This window comes from Aethina tumida, chromosome 1, assembly GCF_024364675.1.
Source record: "Aethina tumida isolate Nest 87 chromosome 1, icAetTumi1.1, whole genome shotgun sequence".
In the NCBI taxonomy this organism is placed as follows: domain Eukaryota; kingdom Metazoa; phylum Arthropoda; class Insecta; order Coleoptera; family Nitidulidae; genus Aethina; species Aethina tumida.
Genome location: NC_065435.1, coordinates 71,334,664 through 71,356,013, shown reverse-complemented (window position 1 = coordinate 71,356,013; position 21,350 = coordinate 71,334,664). Strand labels below are relative to the sequence as shown.

Sequence of the window (21,350 nt, the reverse complement as noted above, 5' to 3'; positions counted from 1 at the left end):
ATTCAAAACTTTTTAATAAAATTTGTATTTTCGATAGTATAAAATCACAAACCTTAAATTACTAAATCACATTGTTTAAAAACATTATAACAAAACTCAATAAGCTAAAATTTAGATAACACTTCCTTGTACCTAATCTTAACAACTGGCAAGCACAAAAATAACAAAGTTTTTTAAATTGTGGTGACTAGGTGTCCTAGTCATGTTGTTTATCAATATATAGTTTCAAATAATAAACAGCTATAGTAAACAGTATTCCCAAAATGAATATACCAATATATAACAAAAACTTCATAGAAACCCCCCTTCTTTTCTTCATCACCTCCACTACGAACATAGTTTTGTTTTTACTGTAGGGAGGATATCTGGTGCTTTGAATTTTTTCCGGCAAAGCATGCAAGTTTTTCATTAAGACACTTTTCTTATGAGTAAACGTGTCGAAAGAATATTTGCCATGGTAACCTCCCATTCCTGAATATCCTACTCCTCCAAATGGCAAAGAATCTGGTGTAATATGCATGATTGTGTCATTAATAGATACACCTAAAAAACAAAATGTTGTTAAATGTTGACAAGAACAAAATTGTGACTTTCGTACCTCCACTCGATGTCTTGTCCAAGAAGGTGTTTATAACTTTCGAATTTTTGCTGAAAACGTACAAAGCTAAGGGTTTTTCACGCCTATTGATAAATGTAATGGCTTCATTCATATCGTTTATGTTAATAATTGGAAGGATCGGTCCAAAGATTTCCTCCTTCATAACATCATCATTCACGCTAACATCCACCAAAATCGTAGGCTCAATAAACAAATCCTTTTCGTCTGTTAAACCACCAATTGCGACCTTTTGATTTTGCATCAGTGAACATAATCTCTGAAAATGACGTTTGGTGATTATCCTCGCATAATCTGAATTTGTTCGAATGTTTCCCGGGTACAATTCTTTGATAATTCGATCTGCCACTTTCAGAAATTTATCTTGTGTGCTTTTGGTGCAAAGTAAATAATCTGGAGCAATGCATGTTTGTCCGGAATTCATCAGTTTTCCCCATAATATTCTTTTGGTTGCGATTTCCATATCCACATGTTCGTCTAGATACACTGGAGACTTTCCTATAATTAATTTTATTTTTTAGAGCTACCGTCAATTAATTTGAAACTCTAATTAACGTAACAAACAAATTATATGTAATGAAATGTAAATAACAAACTTATTTACCTCCTAATTCTAAAGTAACAGGTGTTAAATATTTGTTGGCAGCCTGATAAACAATCTTGCCGACATTAGTTGAACCAGTAAAGAAAATGTAGTCGAATCTTTCGTTCAGCAGTTCGGTCGTTTCAGAGATTCCTCCCGCGTAAACGGGGTAACATTCGCTGTTTAGATATTTTGGGAGGGTACTTTGGAGCAGGTAACTCGTAGCAGGGGCCAATTCTGATGGTTTTATTATAACCGCATTTCCTGCAGCAATTGCTCCTATAACAAAATGCACAAAAGACTTAAACAAAATTGCCACCTCCCTAGAAATAAATAGGAACTTTTAATTAATAATTAAAATAATAAAATCGATAAATTTGATCGTTATCTAAATAGTATTATTATTAATAATTCACACATAATAAATTCGAAAATATTATTCGCATGTTTAACTCATCCTTGAATATATTTTACTTTAGAATAATGCACCTTGAAACGACTTTGTTTGTGAGTAGTAAATTATCAATGTTTAATGTCTAATAGGTAATTATTAATTATGTCACAAAGATGAAAAACATTCATAAAAATACACATTTCTGGATAATTTAAAGTGAAAGTCGTATTAATGCAACTGCGTATAAATTATCAGATCGAAAATGAATTCACTCGGATTACAGTATATATGACAGAAATTATTTCCTGTAAACTATATTTAATTTGATAATTACGGATAAATAATTAATGCTTGATTCATGTAAATTAATCGATGTTTGAATCAATTTCCTCTTACATATTACATTCACATTAACTATTACTTACTAAAATGCAACTTTAGTATATATTAGCATAAATGTTAACAGAGCCAATATTTTTTCAACTTGACATTGATCTTAACTTAAAGAATGTAAACTGCTTTATAATACATTCAAAATCCAAATGCATATAAAAACAAGGTCTGGTCGATAAATTAATTAATCTTGAAAAGGCCATGTTGAAAAATATACTTTTAAGTGTGAGATGATGAATAATATTAATCACAGATATTTAGTTTAATTGATAAATAAAAATATCCAGTTTCTATAACCTGAAGTTGATACTATAGTTTAAACTTAAATAATCACAAATTTTTAAAACTGTAGTTTGTTTATTACGAACAAAAAATTCGTGGTATTAGATAAGATAAACAAATAATATAACCGGTATTTAAAAAAATGTTTCATGTTTTCCTTGTACAAAATACGAACTTGACCATGACAATTCAAATTGACAGTAATAAACATAAAAAACGTGCAAATTTATGTTATCTATTTGTAAAAAATATGTTAAAAATTGACAGAAAGAAAAAAATGTGTTATATGGGCCAATGCAAGAATAACATATAAGAAAATCTGAGTTTAAGACAGTATTTTTACAGTCTAGGTCACTTAAATGCAGAATGCCTTGAAATAATTATAAATATTGCTACGATTACGCACTTTATGAACAACTTTGCGAATTATTCTGGTACGAAATTTTTAAAAACTTAAATCACTATTCTCATTGTTCCCTGGATGAATAAGTAAAAATAATTTGTTTTCTATCTCTACGATACAGACGAATTGTTATATTTTTATATAAAACTTAAATATATAAATAATTATAAATGTATATATTTATTTAATACAAGGAAATTGAAAACATTCACATAAGTAATTTTAGTAAATCAATAAATAACAGTATGGCTTGTTATCATTTATCAGAACATTCAAATTTGGCAATTAACACACATTTACATATTCAAATTGTGTGTGATTCACCACAAATAAATATTCAAATAGAAAGAAAGATAAAATACAAAATATGTCATCAAGAAAAATTCACAAAAAATCATATTGTCACTGACCTACACAATGTACACAAATTTTGAATCAGTTCAATAAACACTCTAATATGTTTTAAACAATCCAAGGTCGATCAAGATTAGAGGAAAAAATTAGGCAAAGGCCAATTCTAATTGTTCAATTAAAATACTCGTACCTATTATTTGAATTTTTATAAATTTTGTTGCCGATTTATTTATATTTTCTCTAACATATTTTTACATAATTAACTATCACGCAGGAAAACATCAACCTTCGTGTTGGTTAATTAGAACATCACAGCAAAGTTCAGTCTTAGTACGATGTTCAAAAAGCATTAACATTAATTGATGAAATTAGAATTACTAGTTGATACATTCTCCTTGATCCCAATGATGGAAAACTAATCTATGTTTAAACGCATTTGCATTATTTGCGGAACAATAATCTGATGTGGTTTGTGTAATATTACAAGTCACAATACCTTGCTGGTCACAATATATTTATGAATATTAACCAATTCAATTTATTTCAGTATTTGTGTTAAAATAAATTGTGCAATTGAACCAAACCGCAAAATTGTTTACATTTATTTTAAATTTTAGTAAATAATTTACAACCTGCCGCTGGAGCAAGAACCAATTGCAAAGGATAATTCCAAGCACCGATCACTAAAACAACTCCGTAAGGGTCGTTGTACACGTAAAGACCATCGAATAAGTTTGCAAAATCTCTCTTAGCTGTAACTGGAGCTGCATATTTCCCCAACTTCATTAACAAATGTCTAATTTCATTCGCCAAAAACTCAATTTCAGTCACCACAACTTCGTGTCTGGGTTTCCTGAAATCTTTATAAATTGCGTCGCAAATTTCTTGCCTGTAGTCCGTTACAAATTTCAGCAAAGAGTTTAGTTGATTTTTTCGGAAATTTAGCGGTTTTGTCACTCCATTTAGGAAGGACTCTCTCACCGTTTTGACCATTTCTTTAGCATTTTGTTTGTTTATTGTCACTAACGTTGATTTGACACTCATTTTTATTATTTCACAATTTGACACTATAAGTAGCAACGAAACAATAATACTGCAATTTTTTATCATCTAATTGATAATTTATTATCTATCTATCCATTTCTACCTGATAGTCTATAAGTGCAAATTACACGTCAGACTCGTAGTATTTCTTTCCTCTGATTTATTTTACATTAAATTTTTTAAAAAAATTAAAATCTAAAATTATTTATTCAAATGTATAGCGGAATTGTTTTTTATTTTAATATGTAAATAGGCAAAGAAAAATCCTTCACAACATTACTTGTGTTAATTTAAAAATATCTCACCCAAGCAAAAACATTTAAAAGGTAAAACAATGAGGAAGTGAGGTCAACAAACAAATTCCGAACTTAAAAACAACTTAAATTTATATTAAATTATGTCCCAACAAGATTTAATACAATTAACTAAAATAATTAGCTTCTTATTGCCTTTAAAAATTTTAATGGAATTTTAATATCTTATTTTTTGAATACAAAAGAATATCATACCTGCAAGGGGACCAAGAGAGAGTTGCAAAGGATAATTCCAAGTTCCGATAATTAACACAACACCATAAGGATCATTGTAAATATAGAGTTTATCAAAAAAGTTGGCAAATCCCTTATCCTGACTCTTCGGTTTCGAGTAATCATCCAAATGGTACAACATATTTCTAATTTCATTGGCTAAAAACTCAATTTCCGTCACCACAGTCTCGTGCTTAGGTTTTCTCAAATCTTTGAAGATCGCTTCGCAAATTTCTTCTTCGTAGTCCCTCAAAAATTTCAGCAAGGCGTTGAGCTGCTTTTTCCTGAAAGCCACCGACTTAGTGATGCCGGTCTCGAAAGTCCTTCTTGTCGCGTAGACCAATTCTTTGGCTGATTTTTTCGATTCTTCGTCAATATCCACAACCGACTGTGACATGTTCTCGATTCCCTTCAGGGACAATTTCACCCGGGGTAAAATCAAATCGTTGTGCGACATATCGGTGCACTATCGATGAACAACCGCATGTAGCTGAAACGCTTGCTTATGTAGCAGACTGACACTAGTGAACGCGACCAACTCGACGCGCAAATGCTATTTAATTCTAGTTAGCCTTGTCTTCCTCATTCGCCATTCAATTTTATCAATTTTACTCGTGTGTAAATATGAAGGGGTAGGACACACCACTATCACATTTTTTCATTACACGTGTATTAACTACTTTTGTTTAACACGTGACTAAATAACGACAAAACAATTACTTTTTAAAATGTTTTTTTAATTCAAAATAATACCATGGAAATTTTTCATTTCAAATACATATTTTATTGCATTATTATTAACTTCCATTAATCTTCTTTACTCCACGTTTTTGTAATTATAGTCGTCCTTTAATTGACAAACCAATATCTATATATTTCTTACCTATATGTTTTGGTTATTTACAATAACCACAAATACTAATTTTCAAATTAATTAAACAATTCACCATCCGACCTTCAAATATCACTTCTGCATTCAAAAATGACATTTTCGTTCCGGTTCTTCTGGTTTGCTCGAGAGCTGTTTTTTTTAATGAATTAACATAATTTAGTTTGAAAGCTTGCACCACATTTATTATTATTTATATTTAAAGTTTATATTCTAATGCACTAATATTCTGTAATTTTTAAATTATTACCTAAATGCGCCTCAGTCGCTCAAAGATTATCTGTTATACGACCTGTTTAAAAGGCTTGATGTAAATCAGTAACAAGTGTCATTAGAATTATGTACTTTTTATTTTAACAAATGAATTTCTAGTTAAAGAAAAAAGTCATGATAGGGAGCAATGAATTAAAATTTATTGTTTAAATTTAATATTTGGAAGTGGAAAATATCGCAGCCTTACCTTATGTCTATCATTATGAAACCTTTACTGTCATGCAATATACTTATTGCATATGCGAGATTAGTTTTAAATACACAAATAAATCAAGAAAAAATGTGCGTTTAATAAGATTCTTTTATATTTATTAATTATTTTAATGTAATAAATAATTAAGACTAGTACAAAATATTATATTTCAAAACGTGGTAAAATAGGAGTTAAATTACATAAATGTACATCATTTGATTTCACAATTCCATAAGCATCAATTTATAGTTTATTTAATTTTGAAATCATTAGTTCTGTGCTAAATTATATGTACAGAAAAATTCTAACAGTCTAGAAAAATGTTCCATTTATGCCTGTTTGAGAAAAAATAAAAATTAGAAGCAAATTTGAAAAATTCTAAATACACACTCTTGTACGTAAATTGTTGAAGGTCTTTGGCACACTTTTCATCATAAAATTTATTATAAATTACAATTCTTAAATACATGAGTGCATTAAATTAACTTGTTACATACAATAAAATATATTTTATAAACTATATCCTAAAGAAATATGTTTTGTATATAACGATTATTGTCTTATATATATATCACAGATGAAGCTTATTAGAAAATCAAATTTACAGAAAACAACTGGCCTCATAAAGAATAAAAATTTGGCATCTTATTAACAATAATCCAGAGATGAAATACATCCCCAACTTTGGCACTGATTCTCAATAAACTTAACAAATGTTTATGTACAAAAACCTACTCTACAAGTACCAGATTTGCTTTGTACAAAACTCATAAAACACTAATTTCAACAAAAATAGTCAAAACCAACAAAGCATTGCTGAGAACAATCCCAACAACCCCCGAACTAACATCAGTATGAATAATTGTCGCTGATATCAACGAACTAAGACTCAGTTCGCTTTCCACCCTTGGACTGTGATTATTAATTAGATTCGCGATCTTTTCAGCTTCCCTCACACAAGTCTCTAACTGTATATCCGAAGGATTCTTTTCAGTTGACTGTACGGCGACGAAAAGATCTTGTTCTATGCTTACGTAACCTCGCAAAGCACACTGCGCTAATTGTATTTGACGTTCTAAAGCTTTCAAAGTCGTCTGCAAGTTCAAAGGTTTAAAATACTGGCTTTGTAGTGCGTACAAGCCCCTGTCTATTTGTTTCCTGCAAAATATTGTTACAGCATATCATGGGAAAACTAACAAAACTGTTTCTCACCTGGAATAGAGTATCCTCAAAGCACCCCCACAAATAGGACAACAGGCGCCAGGCGGCGTGATTCCAAAGCAATTCTGATCAACCAAAGGGGCACACTTAACGTTAACACATGCTATTGATTTGTCTTCAGTTATGAATCCGAGTGTTATGCAAGGACCTTCATAATCGACGGATACGTAATCAGCAAGTGCGGCACACTCCGACAAGTAAGTTTTGCCATTGATTCCGCAGACTTGACCCTTGTACTTGCACCTGTTGAGACAAGGACCTCGGTAGGCCAGTTTGGCATTGTGGTGGGCCAAAAGACAAGAGTTGTCGTATTGGTTGTTGTCGATGTCACAGACAGGATCACGTGGTAAATGAGAGCAATTAGCGGTGCCATTAACTAAAATTTAACACAAGGATTATAGCGAAATGTGTATGACTATATGAACATTACTTACTGCATTCATGTTGAGTACAAGGCTTATGAACGAGACTTAAACAAATCTGTGGATGCGGTACACATTTTTGACCCACTGGGCACATATTTGGCTTACAAGGATTTTGACATGGATAATGCTCTTCTATGTCCGAGTCCGAAAGTCCAGCACATCTGCAATATAATTATTTAAATTTCTGACTCCATAGTGAGATCCAAAACAATCCGCTTACTTCGCCAAACAAGCTGAAGGATACGTGATTCCATTCCTCCCACAAACAGGAACATAATGTGGCGGACAGTTGCAGGGTAACGTGGTGTAGGCTGCATTTCGTCCACTCAATTCTCCATTTTCGCACTGCTTTTTACTGCAAACAATCTCGCCGGCGTAACAGCTACAATAGTTGCAATCAATGTTGAAGTAACTATTGTGCAGCTCTTGGCGGCTACCCAAAAGACACGGAATAAAATTAACTCGGGGCAAAGGTTGGCAGTCTTCTATCTTGTTCTTTTGGCACTTGCAGATTTTCAAGTAACCATGTTTGTTTGGTATGGGGATGCGGACGTATGTACCTTCTGGTACCATGTAGTCAGAAACTTCACCCAGTTTACAACCTTTTAGTAAAACAAATTATTTTATCATATTACAACAAATTATTTGCAAATTATACCTGGTACACATGTAAATGGCTGACAGTTAGTTCCAAGAATGCAATTCTTATTTATAAGACAAATTTCGTTTTCTTCGCAAGGATTGCCTTTGCAAGGACTAGTAACTTGGCCTGTAATCCTCTGGTTATATTCTGAAGGTATTCTGTAATCTTGTAGTCGGATGCAGGAAGCGGTCGGATCTTCCGGTGATAATGTATCACAAATACTTTCTGCCGAGTGTCTGAAATTACAGAATTGCAGTTATAAAACTTATAAAAATGAACTTGTATCTATGCAACTCAGTGTACTCTTCACTTATAAATATACGATTAATTTAGAACTAAATTTACCTAGGAGTAACTTTGCTATGAGGATTTGAGTACAACCTGCTCCAATCAACACATTCAGATAGAATCTCCATGCAATCCTCTCTGCAAATCTGATTTCCGTGTGTGTTCCTTGAACAAGGTTTGATTTGCAAAGTGCATGCTACAGATTTCCACATTTCTTGCGAACATTTCGAGTTGGTTTTCAAAGGGAGGACCAAACCAGGCAACGTTAAATTATTGTCGTTTTGCCACAACGTTACATCACTTCTAGCGGCTTCGTCAGCTTCTGACTTGCAACTTCTGAACAGTTCAGTGGGTCTGTTATTGAAGTTTGTGCAGAAACTCAGACCGTCACATCCTAACTCGCACGGTTCTTCCACTGGAATTATAACGGATACGTTAACATTACAATATTGAGGAAGTTTAACTACTTACTTTCGTCAATACAGTTTCTCAAGTTCTCCTCAGAGATTTGGCTAAGGCATTTATTGTTAAATTCGTCCCACGATGTGGCTAGATATTTGGTGAAGGTTTTGGAACACAGTCTGTTGCATGCGGTCGATGAGGCTCTTTGACAACAGTGCCATTTAGCGCTATCCATTCCAACTCTCTCGATTCTGGACACCTGAATAGATGTTAAGTTGGGTTCACTATCTGGTCGCAAGAAACATTGCCAAAAGTAGTCTTGTAATGATGGTATGCCACAACCACCTACTTCCAAACTATCAATGATTTCTTGGAAGACGTTCTTTGTTGATAAAATAATTTTACAAGCTTCCCTACACTGTATTTTATTTGATTTATCACAGCAGTGCATATCTGAAACAAATTAGTATTATTTGCATTGTTTAAATATATTACTTGAAGTCAGTTACGTTTGCTGGTGTTAGTGACAACGGTCACTTTTACGAGATCTTTAACGCATTCGGTAACTTTGGGACTAGAATTCTCGCAGTACTCCTTGATCTGGTTTCTTTGGGCTTTGGTGGGCGTCATATGACTCCTGTAGACCTCCAGACAAGTCTCCTGGCACTCGTTGCTCCTAGCATTTCTGCAACACTCCTCTCCGTTTTTCTGACGTTCCAAACAATTGTAGAAAGGGATTTCGTCACTTTGACGACAACCATGAACCAAGTCGGAAGGTGAGGTTGCTGTAATACATGCAGTTCTGCAACTCTCGCTGTGCGGTAAGGTGCAACACAGTCTTCCCGACCAGGATTCACCCTTGGACATGTCTGCAAGAAAATAAAGTCAATAAATGATTCATTCACGTGTTGCATTCAACTTGTTGCGAACAGTTACAATCACGTCCAGTATAACATGCGGTTTTTTCAGTAGGTGGTCGACAAGGAAAGGATGACACCGGCATAAAACACCGGGTCACGAATGTGGCTACTCCACGAACTGGTATTGTTTCCATATTTTCAATACCAAGCCTCTACACGATTATCGTGTTCCTCGAGTTCCGCCAAGATAAAACATATAAATCAACGTGTCCTCGTCACAGCCGGAATGCACAGATAAGCCACGATTGGGGCGGATTAAAAATCAATTTCGGTAATCTATAAATGTCTCAACGTCTGTGCTGAACCGTGTATGTTAATTAAATTCGACGGTTGTGGACTTTTTGCGTCATTAACTGCAGTCGATTAAAAACCAAATCGTAGTTTAGCGTGCTCGTTTTATTTGGCTTGCTCGCGACAAGATCGGATGAAGAGATGTGTTCTCCGCTAATATTATACAGGGTGGAAGAATAATTTATTCCCGTATTATAATGAACGTGTTGTTCATTCAAATTTATGCGGTAATAGTTATTGTGGTGACATATTTATTATTAACCAGGCACATAAAATAAACCGATCTGCAATAACAACAATTGTAAAGTCACCTTCGTTGGTGTTGATTTCTTACCTCTGAAAATTGCATTCAGGCATTCCCAGAAGGAGTTCTGAAAAAAAGAAATAAAATTTTTATTCGACATAGAACACTTCTATAGACTTTATAGTCATGAATTTTTCTGAAGTTTTATAAATATAATAACATAAGTTACATACCAGATGAGATGAGCAATATTTTTGGACTTCTTCTATGGTTTGGTTCCTTAAATTTCTATCTGCGGCTAATTGGACTAGAGAAATCTAAAAGCAAATAAATAGAAGTAAGTATTTATTATAGTATTATATGTTACATGTTCATTGCAAATTAATAACTAACTAACGTATCTAAAGTTATCCATCGTGCATTTTAAGTTCTCAAACACTAAAAGAATTTTTATCAGGTTATTTTGGGCAATTTAAAATAGTATCCGCTGATTGATTATTATTATTATTTATGCTCTCGTTGTTGTTTTTGTTGGCGCGAATATCGTTCTTTTGATGAATTGACATAAAAGAGAGTTGAAATGCCGCCGGCTCCTTTGAAGTTTCGCGTTGGAAGCCGGCGGGTCCTTTCATCGACCCGGTAAAATGTAAGGAGTCATTTAGGTATGTAAACTCGTAAATTTAGTTAAATCTGTGTTTATGTAAGAATTAATTTGTAGCTGGCTGGATTGAGTCTAGTCTAGTTTGCTCCGATCTATTTTCGTTTGGTACTTTTATTTCGATTAACTTTGTAATTTATACGACACGCATTGGATTATGATGGGCATACATATGGTTCTGTTTTAGCACTTGGTAACACAATCCCGCGTCAATCATGGGAAATTTGTTTTTAATAATGTCACACGTATTAAAATGCGTCTTCCTATGTTGAATAAGTTGGATACGCATACAAATCGTGTTCAGGTGATGTTTATCTTTTACACCTGAGCTGAATAAGATTTTCATACGCTCCCGACGATTTATTTTTATCGAATCGAAAAAATCTCGGATAAGGTTCCCCGTATTGTTCTTAAGGGTGTCGAGTTACACCGATGGATTTACCGGACTTAAATCTGTCACTCACAACAAAAGCGGAAGCATAAATTCAATGAGCTTAGAATTTCTTTATTTCTACCCATTATTGTGATTCAATTTATTTATTGTCGTAACAGCTGTTTGGCACATTTCGGTGTTTAATCCAAAGAATAGTGCAATCGACATGAATTCATAACGCCTGAAATTAGACACGGCCCTGTTTTAAAATTACACGAACGCTTTGTTTGTATAGTTGAGAATTGTGCGTTCGCAAACATCGTTAATTCCGTCATATTCCAAACAGAATATTCGATGAGCGGGATTATCGTATTGAATTTACGGACAATAAAAATGGTTTATGAGTGTTTCATGTTCCACTTGTCTTATTAATATTAATGCCGTAAAGACATGCCTTTCTTCATTTTATGTTTACTATGCACCATTTTCAACATCAATATTAATGCCTTGTCTTTTCAAAGTAAATACCTTTCTTGAATATTTTATTATTGAAAAGGAGAGTCCTTTCATTGTGTGAGCGGTTTAATGAGAAAATAACTATATTGAATGGGATTCTACAAAATTATAACTCGGTGCGCAATTTACATACATATATCGTAAATTATTATTCTTTAATTTTATTGTTTACACTTCTGGAATATGCTTATATTAAATTCAGTATGTTTATTTTGTTTAAGATGAAACACACTGTTAATTTTTCATAGCCTAGTTTATGAAACACTTTAAATTTATAATAAAATATTTAATTAATTTTGTGCATTATTTAAACCTTAAAGATATTAAATTTAATTTTTATTACTTGTTAAAAATATTGACAAATGTAAAGTTATCCAAGTATAATTATTTTTTAGACTACTAAAAAATGACAAATCAATCTTATCCATTTTTTAAATGTTATAGATTTGATGTGTTTTTCCCGGTTTAATGGTTTAATAAAAGTAATCAAGTACATTCCTCAAACGTCAATATATTTTAAAGCAAAGCAAAAAATTGTACTTTTATTTTGTTTTCTAAATTATACAAATTTATTAGTTGTATAAACATTTTATAAATAATGTTTTATAAATTCTACAAGTTTAAACTTTTTTATATATTTTAATAATAAGTTTATAGATAGGTTTTCCTAAATCTTTCAGATCTATAAAATTTAGTTTTTATATACTTTATAGATTGTGATCATAATTGTTATAGAGACTGTCTTTTTCTTTCTTTCAATAAAACATAAATAATATGAAACAAGTATTTCATATGTTGCATTAATCCCAACAAATAAATTTATTGATTTATTTAAAAATGATTATTTTTTACATTCTTTAGAAAATGACGGATAAATTTTATCGGTTTTACAAGTTTCATATATTTTATGTATCCTTTTTTTGGGCTGAAAAGGTAGTTTGTAAAAATTGACATTTTCGAACCAATAAAACTACATTGTTTTTTTTTATTATATCATTCTTATATTATCAAAAAATGTACCATTACTTTTTATACATTTTTTAACAATTTTATCAGTACTATTAAATTTATAAGATTCGTGCATTCTATAAATTTAGAGTTTACAGATTTAATAATTCATAGAGTTTAGAAATGGTATAATTTGTATGGGCTTATACATTTCCTGATTCTAGATACATATTTATATTATGTATTTAGATGAACAATCCTGAACAAATATCTCATAACTTCTATTATGTCATTATAAAAATTAAATCATGTTTTATATTAATAAAAGTAACAGTCCAATTTTATTAATTTTATGTTTCATAAATTAGTTTTCTTTTTTGTATATATTTAAACAATTTTATTGTTGTATGAAATTTACAGTATTTATAAATTTTATAATATTAGAAATTACAAATCTTATAATAGTTTTATAGGTTTAATAAATTGTATAGATCTTATGATTTTGTCATTTTTAGGCCAATTAATAACCTTTACAGTTTTTAAAATTTATATAGATTTAATTACCTTTATTTTATGGAAAATAAATCTTACAAGAAATGTTCCATGAATTACATTAATGCAACGAATTTAATATGTGCTTAAAAGTAAATTTATTTACAAAGATTATTAAATTGTCCAACAACAATTCGAACCGAGACAAAGGCCGTATTTTCGTCCACAAAACGAAATCGATAGTAAACAGCGTGACAGATGAACGCGTAGGTACGAGATCAGCGTGTATTTTTTTCGCTACAGGGTGTCCCGCCCGCTGCGTCCGAGCATTATTTGTTCGTGGCCCTATTGGACCTGACATTCTTTTAATCATAATTCACGGACGTTTTGCTCCTTTTCCGTTATGCACATCGTATCTTTTTTAATATTAAAGGGGTCCGGTCTTGAGAAACGATTCAATCGGTTTCGCAACTGTATATTTTCGTGGAGTCGAAACCGAGTGTAATCCGAACCAGTAACATTTGCAGGCAATCCAAGCCATCCGGATGGGTATTCTTTCGAGGCACAAAGTAAGTGTTTACAGCATCGATAAGTGGAAAGTATTCTTTTTAAAATCGGTACATATAACAGATGCACCGAGTTATTTCTGTTCTTGTAGCTGAGAGATAAATGTGTCACGGTTTCCTTTTTATGATATACATAGACTTCGAAGTGCTTACTAGGCTCCGTAAACAAGACTTTAATGGCGTCGGGTTTTACGCACTTTTGGAATTTTGACAAGGCACGTCTTTATCGTTAGGCTGCGGTCAAGGAAATTAGATAAAACATAACTGACTCGGTTGATTGCTTCATTCAAGAAAAAATTTCAATTCAACAATAATTATAATATTCGAAACGTGTGTTAATAAAGCTGGTTTCCCGTATTTGTCATTTAACGATATTTATAGGCGATAAAACTTGGTTGGAGATTTATAATTAAATTTACTATAGTATCGGATAACGCAGAAATATTTCAATCAGAATTTATCTCGCCTCTAAAGTAAAAAATGACAAACCCACGTGTTTAAATTGTTTACAATTTAGTAACGCACGTCGATGGTAAATTTTAAGGTATATGAAACACGATACACTTTAAAAAAATAGACATAACTCAAGAGTATCATCTGGCTAATTTCTTTGTCACACATCTAAATGCCACTGATAAATTTAAGTGTTTTTCATAATATATCAGATAGTCAAGTACCTGAAAATCACTCACTGAAAGTTTGAGCGTCCGGTTTTAAGTTACATAGAATATTTTAGTTTAAAAATGTTTATCTGTTTCGGAATGAAGTAATTATGCGGACGGATGCGTCATTGTATCTGGGGGTCAAGTAATAGGTCAATTTTAATTAGCTACTTGAATTCAAAATAATATGATGTATTAAATATAAATGTAATAAAATATATATGCATGTGTATAACAAATAAATAATTGAATAAAAAAAGTTTAATAACTTTTATATAATATTATTATATATAGAATATTTGATAACTTCAAGCAAATTGGTTGGCAGTGACGTCTAAGGAAAAAATTATGTGTAAATTTTACTTGATAACTCAAACTTCGATTACTCGAATATCTTGATAACTTGAACTAAATACTTGGCACAAACTTCGATAAACTGAATTTCTCCTTCTTAAGATAAACACGAGATTTTTCCTTTCTGATGATACCTGTCTTATGCCCGAATAATATTCCAATTATCGATTGATTAGAATAATGCCAGAAACTCTTACAATTTTCTTTATGATTACAACTTTTTAAATTATTAAGTAGATTTTACTAAGAGTTTTTCTATGTCTTAACGACAACCTCTACAACAGTAATGCTTCTATTTCGCTACTAGACTTAGTGTGAGAAAACCTACGTATGAAAAGGTTGATAAAACTATTCTGGAAGGTTTATTCGTAGCTTTTTCTGAAAATGAAAATAAAAGTCACACACTAATAACTGACTTTTTTGCTTTAAACTAAAAACTTTATATAATATAATACATAATAATAATAATATTGATTGTATTATGTATGACATATTTTATAGGTTTCAAAACGTTGTTTTTGATAAGTAGTGTACTTTAGCAGTAATATCTAACTTAACTCATACTTCATCACGGTTCGAGTTATCGAAGTTGCACTGAATTTTCAATTAAAATAAATTTATACCCAATTTACATTAAAATCATTTTTGAAAATTTTATAAAAATTTTAAGATAACTTAAAATTTTTATGATTTTTAATAAGATAATTAATTAAGATATATTTGAGTATACTAATTTAATATACTCTAAACACAGTGTTGTTGATGTGTAAAATTGAAATTAATATGTATTCATACATCATTTTGAAAATAAATTAATTAATACAAATATGAATATTAAATTTAAATTTTACGTTTTTAATATTTTACTGTTTAAAATTGCATTTTTACTAAAATAAATTAATACACAAATTTGAAAAGTATAATAAAAAATTAGAATTATATTGATTATGATATAATATATATTTAAATTAGCAAATAAGAATTATTTAATCATAAGGGTGTTGTTGTTAAATGTTATAACGTAAAGTATAAAATTTATACATTAATAATTCATTATTAAGAATTAAAAAATAAATAATACGAATCTGAATATTAAATTATAATTAATTAACATACAATCACATAACATATAACAGTATTCTTATTATATAAAAAAGTTTGAATTTTTGATATTGTTTATTGAACTTAATAATAAATGAATGAATTGATTGTCTATTTAAATCAAATATTTATAAAATAATAATGTATTTGTGTATTATTTTTGAAAAAATGAAATTTGTTTAAAATTTGTTCTAATTTATAATTTCATGCACTAATATAATTAAGGGATAGATAGAATTTTATTTTTGTTCATTTATAAATATATTTATTTTAAAGTAGAACATTTTTTTCTATTCACTATATAATTTGAAATGTCAATTCGGAAATGCATTAAACAAAACAAATACAACCCTTATACCATAAACAAAACCCTTTGTAACAAACCGGACAATTTTCCACTAGTGAATTCACGTTGCGTTCGCGACCGGAACCCTAAAATACTGAGAACGGCGGAGGAAGACTGTATTTCCGGTCACGTCGTTATGCCGAGAGGGACAGTAATATTTTATGCGATACGCCGGCCAATGTGGGTGGTAATTGTTCAATAATTTATTAACGTAATAACTCAGACGATCTTACGTTTGTCCGACGTCCTGTATATTTGCAATGTTAATACTGGCACGATACATGTACTTTTATTGCATCTATACATGACAGATGATGTTAATTAGTAATTAGTATTAAGTATTAATCATTAGATACCGTTTCTATCGATTTTCTGGGAGAGGTACTCGCGCTCGTATGTTAGAGGAATTGGAACATGGATTTAAAACTTATATATAGACTTCCTGTTACAACAACATAAACTTTGTCGTTGCGATTTCGGGTTCGCTCGTCTACAATTAATTGAATGAAGGTGCCTCAAAGAGACGAATTATATCTGGTATAAGAATGCAAATGAAGTAAAACTATTATTTAAATTTGGCGACGTCAAGAGTTTCTGGATATGAGCCAAGTGTATTTCCAGTCTTTAGAATGTTTCATTTAAAGTGCACTTCCCATAATATTCAGACGGTTATTTCTGTTCAATACACAACTATGTACCTTTAACAAGCGAGGAAAATCAATTGTGTTCAACCATTGTGTCGAAGTTAAAGTGTTAAATATTTTTAGAGTCTTTGAGGAAAAGGGAAAAATTGGCAACAAAATAGTGTAGTTTGTCATTCCAAATTGCTGTCTCGATAGATTTATGTAAAACAAAATGCCAAGTTTTGAACAGACAGAACAGATTCATGTGTGTGGTCATTTGTCATTTCTTATTTTCTGAAGTTATTCTTTTAAGTTTCGATTGTTGTTGATGGTTATTTAAATTTCTTGATTTAGTGTTACATATGGATAGTAACCAAGATTACTGTAAAATCATGCCTGAAATGATGAGGGTTGGTGGTTGAACGTTGTTTGCCACGGGACTAAAAATGATCTTTTAGGCTGATTAAAAGTGTGAACAACAAAAGTATCGTCATGACGGTCGCGAAATGGATTATGCGCAATAAATATTCATATGGCAATTCATTGGCGCGTGATTCAATTGTTTAATGCATGGACTATGCCAGTTCCAAGAAAGATCAGTATCAAACTGCATTCGGAGAATAATAATGTCTTGAATATTTATTGTACGTTCGCGTATCGGTTTAACGTTCAAATCGGCTTGTAAACTGTATTTAAAATCTATTGCAAACTTAATATTTGCGATTTTGTCATGCATGAAAACGACCGATATTTTATAACAAAGGAGCGAACACAATCGGATCACACATCGGCCGTCGTTATCATTTATTCAACTAATGAACGTAGATACGAGCTTTTATCAAGCGGGTATGACGGTCAAAGAACTTCATTTTACTTAATGCGATCATTTAAACACAGTCCCGCACAATTTACCATTTGTCTCGTACCATTTGTTTCGAGAATTGAACCAATTAATCAGCCCTTGACATTTAGATATGAACGAAAGTGTAATTTATTTTTGTGGTGGCCGTTTTGTGTAAACATTCGGGCGAGATTCATCGACACCATTAGAACTGGTGGAGCACCGCAATCTATTTTCAATGCGCCACTCATTAATTTCGAACATTTAAATTTGTATTTTACAGTCGAACTTTTGATAACTCGAAGCAAATTGGTTGGTAATGGCGTCCAGGGTGAAAATTTTATGTAATTTTTGCTTTGGACTAAAATTTGGCACAACCTTCGATAAGTCGATTTTCTCCTGTCCAAATAAACTCTTTTTCCAGCAACAAGACCAAGTATGATTAGAATAATGCCAGAAACTCCTACAATTTACTTTACTGTGTTTACCTGATTACAACACCCTAAATTCTAAATGGAAGCACATTTTATTGAGGGTTTTTCCAATTAAATGTCTATTAGGCTTCATTCGAGGTAATCTACGTATGAAAATGTTGACAAAGCTGGAATGATTTAATCGTATCTTTTTTAAAAATGAAAATAAAAATGCTTTCATCGACACAAATAACTGACTTTTTTGCAAAATTTACATTATATAATACATATCATAATAATAATGATAATAATATTGTTTCAAAATGTTATTTCTGATAAATAGTAATCTTTTGTAATGTCTAGTTTATATTATACTTACATGACAAATACACATTTATAATTTTCTATGTATGTATAATATTTTGTTTAATAACTTGAAGTCTTAAATTTACAATTTTTTTTGTGGGAAATCCTGGTTCGAGTTATCAAAGTTCGACTGTATTTGTAGGTATTATTGCTTTGTAATAAATAAATTGACCTACCTTCTCGCACACGCTCCTACACGATCCAGTTGCATGTGTACAGCAACTCAGATCTGAAAAATTAATTGTATTAAATAAATATAAATAACACGGCAATAATTAGTTTACATAAGAGTTTAAATATTTACGATCCGTTTTATTTCGGCTTGGAATAAACTAAACGTAAATACTGCGATAATCATGCACTAATTACATTGAAAACGCTTTTAAAGCATCTCCTCTTCAGACTGTCTTAAGTGTATCCACTTAAAGAAACTGATTTGAATAAAAAAACATAATTATTTACAGCCTGTTGTTGTGTGGATATACACCTTTTTATTTGGCTAAGAATCGGCCTTTGTTGTTTTGACAGATTCATTCAATATACCTGTCCGGAGCGATTCATTTTTCATTCACTGACACTTGTAACACATTCTTCGAGCTTGAGGACTTATTTTGTTGAAATCACTGTTCCTCTCGAATCTAATGCATTTTGTGTATTTCAAAATAAAAATTCAAAATAAACTATCATCTCTTAACTAACAGACAATCTTAATAAATTATGTAAAACCCCCTTTGCAGCGAAAGGAAACATGCAGTTAATGTAATAAACAAGTCTTAATTAAACTAACATCCAGCTGCGTTCTATTATGAATTAATTATTCAATTAAGATATTTAATTCTTCCACTTGTTCATGTTATTTTTCAACTATTCGTATGCGATTTTCTTTCGTAATAAATTAGAATACAATAGTAAAAGCAAATCATTCCGTTTTCGGCTTGAACAAAAGTGACACAGTATTGAATATTTCTGCCCACACAGTTTTAAAATTAAATTTTGTATTGTGTGTAATTTTATGGCTAGAAGTTTCCGTTGTTAACATTGTATACATACAAAGAATGCGTTTTATCCGAGATGCTTGGAAAAAATCGAAAGCGGGATAATTAATATGCAAAATTAAAGGCATGATTGACATGATTGTTTATGTTAAACCGCTCCGGGAAACCATAAACTTGTTCTTATGCAAATGTTGCTCTATAGAAATATTAATAAGTTGACATAAATATTTATTAGCGTGCATAACTACAATCATTGTAAATTACACGCAACAATTTATTGTATTCTTTTCAGTCAAGTCTTTTTATTATTATTGTTATTTTGGTGGGATTGTTGATCTTTCGCATGTTTTAATTAAAGGCAACACTAATCGGAGAGCGACTCAAAAACAGTTTTGTTTATTTCGCTTCATCAGTTCTCAAGTAATGAGTGTGAAATTGGTATGGTTTGCTGTTTTATAAACAATTAATGAATATTATTGGCATGCAAGTGTGGAATTAGTAATTTTCTGTTTATAGAAATTTTGCAACCACTTATGTTATGAATGTGTGGTGGATTTGGAAAATTTCACTGATGGCTTCCAATAAAAAGCGACCGGAGAAAATATAATAATATTGTTTGTGCAATTGGCTAAATTACGTTGATTCGCCAATTGAAGACGCACAAACAACTCTAAATATATCATGCAATAACGAAAATCGGTACCTTGACTTGAGACGTGACCGAACGTCAGAAAAACCACCGCCACCGAAACACAGAAATAAAAATTGTCACATTTCCACTTTCTGCCACCGTTAATTGACATGTTGGTGTCAATTAAGTCACACGTGCTACGTAAGCCGGCACCGGGTACGACACACTCACATCCCGAATGCCAAGACACGACTGGCCGTGTGCCGGCAAACTTTGCCGGGCAAAGCTCTCGGGCTACTGCTCGTGGAAGCTGAAACGGTCACGCGTCCTTTGTAAATAGAATTTCAGCGAACAATACTGAAAAATAAACAATTAAATGTCTTCCGAATCAGCTGCACTACTTGGAACACACAACAAACGAATGACTCGAAATTTTTTATATAAAATCGTCAAATAATAAATTTTGGCAAATATGTTCTTGTACTTCTCTGTTTTGTTATAGAGGTATTTTCTTACTCTATTTGGTATTACAAAATCAGCTTGACTCTTACTATCTGTCTTATCAATAATAATTGAAGACCGGCAATTTCGAAACGACCCAAACTCTAGAGAAAAACACGATAATAAATAAGACAGAGGCGCAAATCGATCGAAACGTGTTTTTGTGGCATACCCCGTGTGAAGGAACTGTCTGTATAAATAGTTTGTGGAAACGAGCGCCTATCCAGTTTTGCATATAAGATTTAAAATAAATAATGCACCGCCCACAACACGCGGCCGCCAAGGAACGTGTTGCACAGGTCAATTCACTCTCGATGGCCAATAAACATCAACCAGTCTACTCTAGGCTTGGGACATACTCCACGGGAGCATCTCAACTTATCTCCTTATCATTTTGATTATGGGTTCATTCGTGTATTTCACTCCAAATAAACCTAACACTTTGTTCATTACTTTACTTTACACCTTTGGGTGTACAAACGAATTCTTTTAAATTTTAATAAGGTGAATCGGGTGCTCTGACACAGAAAATATATTAAATTTTTTCTCATTTGTATATTTGTGTTTTTGATTTACAAT

The 21,350-nt window shown here is 31.5% G+C and overlaps 2 protein-coding genes across 3 annotated transcripts; both read right to left on the bottom strand.

The window, feature by feature from the left end:
• Window position 1: 1 nt before the first annotated feature.
• LOC109599311 (aldehyde dehydrogenase, dimeric NADP-preferring) lies at window positions 2–5,222 on the bottom strand. The gene is made up of 4 exons (XM_020015287.2): window positions 4,579–5,222; window positions 1,221–1,478; window positions 599–1,114; window positions 2–543 (listed from the first exon to the last, which is right to left on the bottom strand). The coding sequence occupies exons 1-4, from the start codon at window positions 5,051–5,053 to the stop codon at window positions 197–199; spliced, it is 1,596 nt and encodes a 531-aa protein (XP_019870846.1). The 5' UTR covers window positions 5,054–5,222; the 3' UTR covers window positions 2–196.
• Window positions 5,223–6,063: 841 nt separating this feature from the next.
• Window positions 6,064–20,528, bottom strand: LOC109599325 (reversion-inducing cysteine-rich protein with Kazal motifs). Of its 2 annotated transcripts, XM_020015307.2 has the most exons (12): window positions 20,343–20,528; window positions 18,821–18,873; window positions 10,619–10,702; window positions 10,476–10,512; window positions 9,440–9,799; window positions 9,000–9,383; window positions 8,586–8,943; window positions 8,256–8,476; window positions 7,818–8,199; window positions 7,607–7,758; window positions 7,164–7,548; window positions 6,064–7,109 (listed from the first exon to the last, which is right to left on the bottom strand). In XM_020015307.2, exons 1-12 carry the CDS (start codon window positions 20,440–20,442, stop codon window positions 6,719–6,721), a joined length of 2,907 nt encoding a protein of 968 aa, XP_019870866.2. In that variant the 5' UTR covers window positions 20,443–20,528; the 3' UTR covers window positions 6,064–6,718. The 2 variants fall into 2 exon arrangements, with proteins under 2 accessions (XP_019870866.2, XP_049826537.1); XM_049970580.1 differs by lacking the exons at window positions 10,476–10,512; window positions 10,619–10,702; window positions 18,821–18,873; window positions 20,343–20,528 and adding an exon at window positions 9,867–10,092.
• Between the last annotated feature and the right edge of the window lie 822 nt (window positions 20,529–21,350).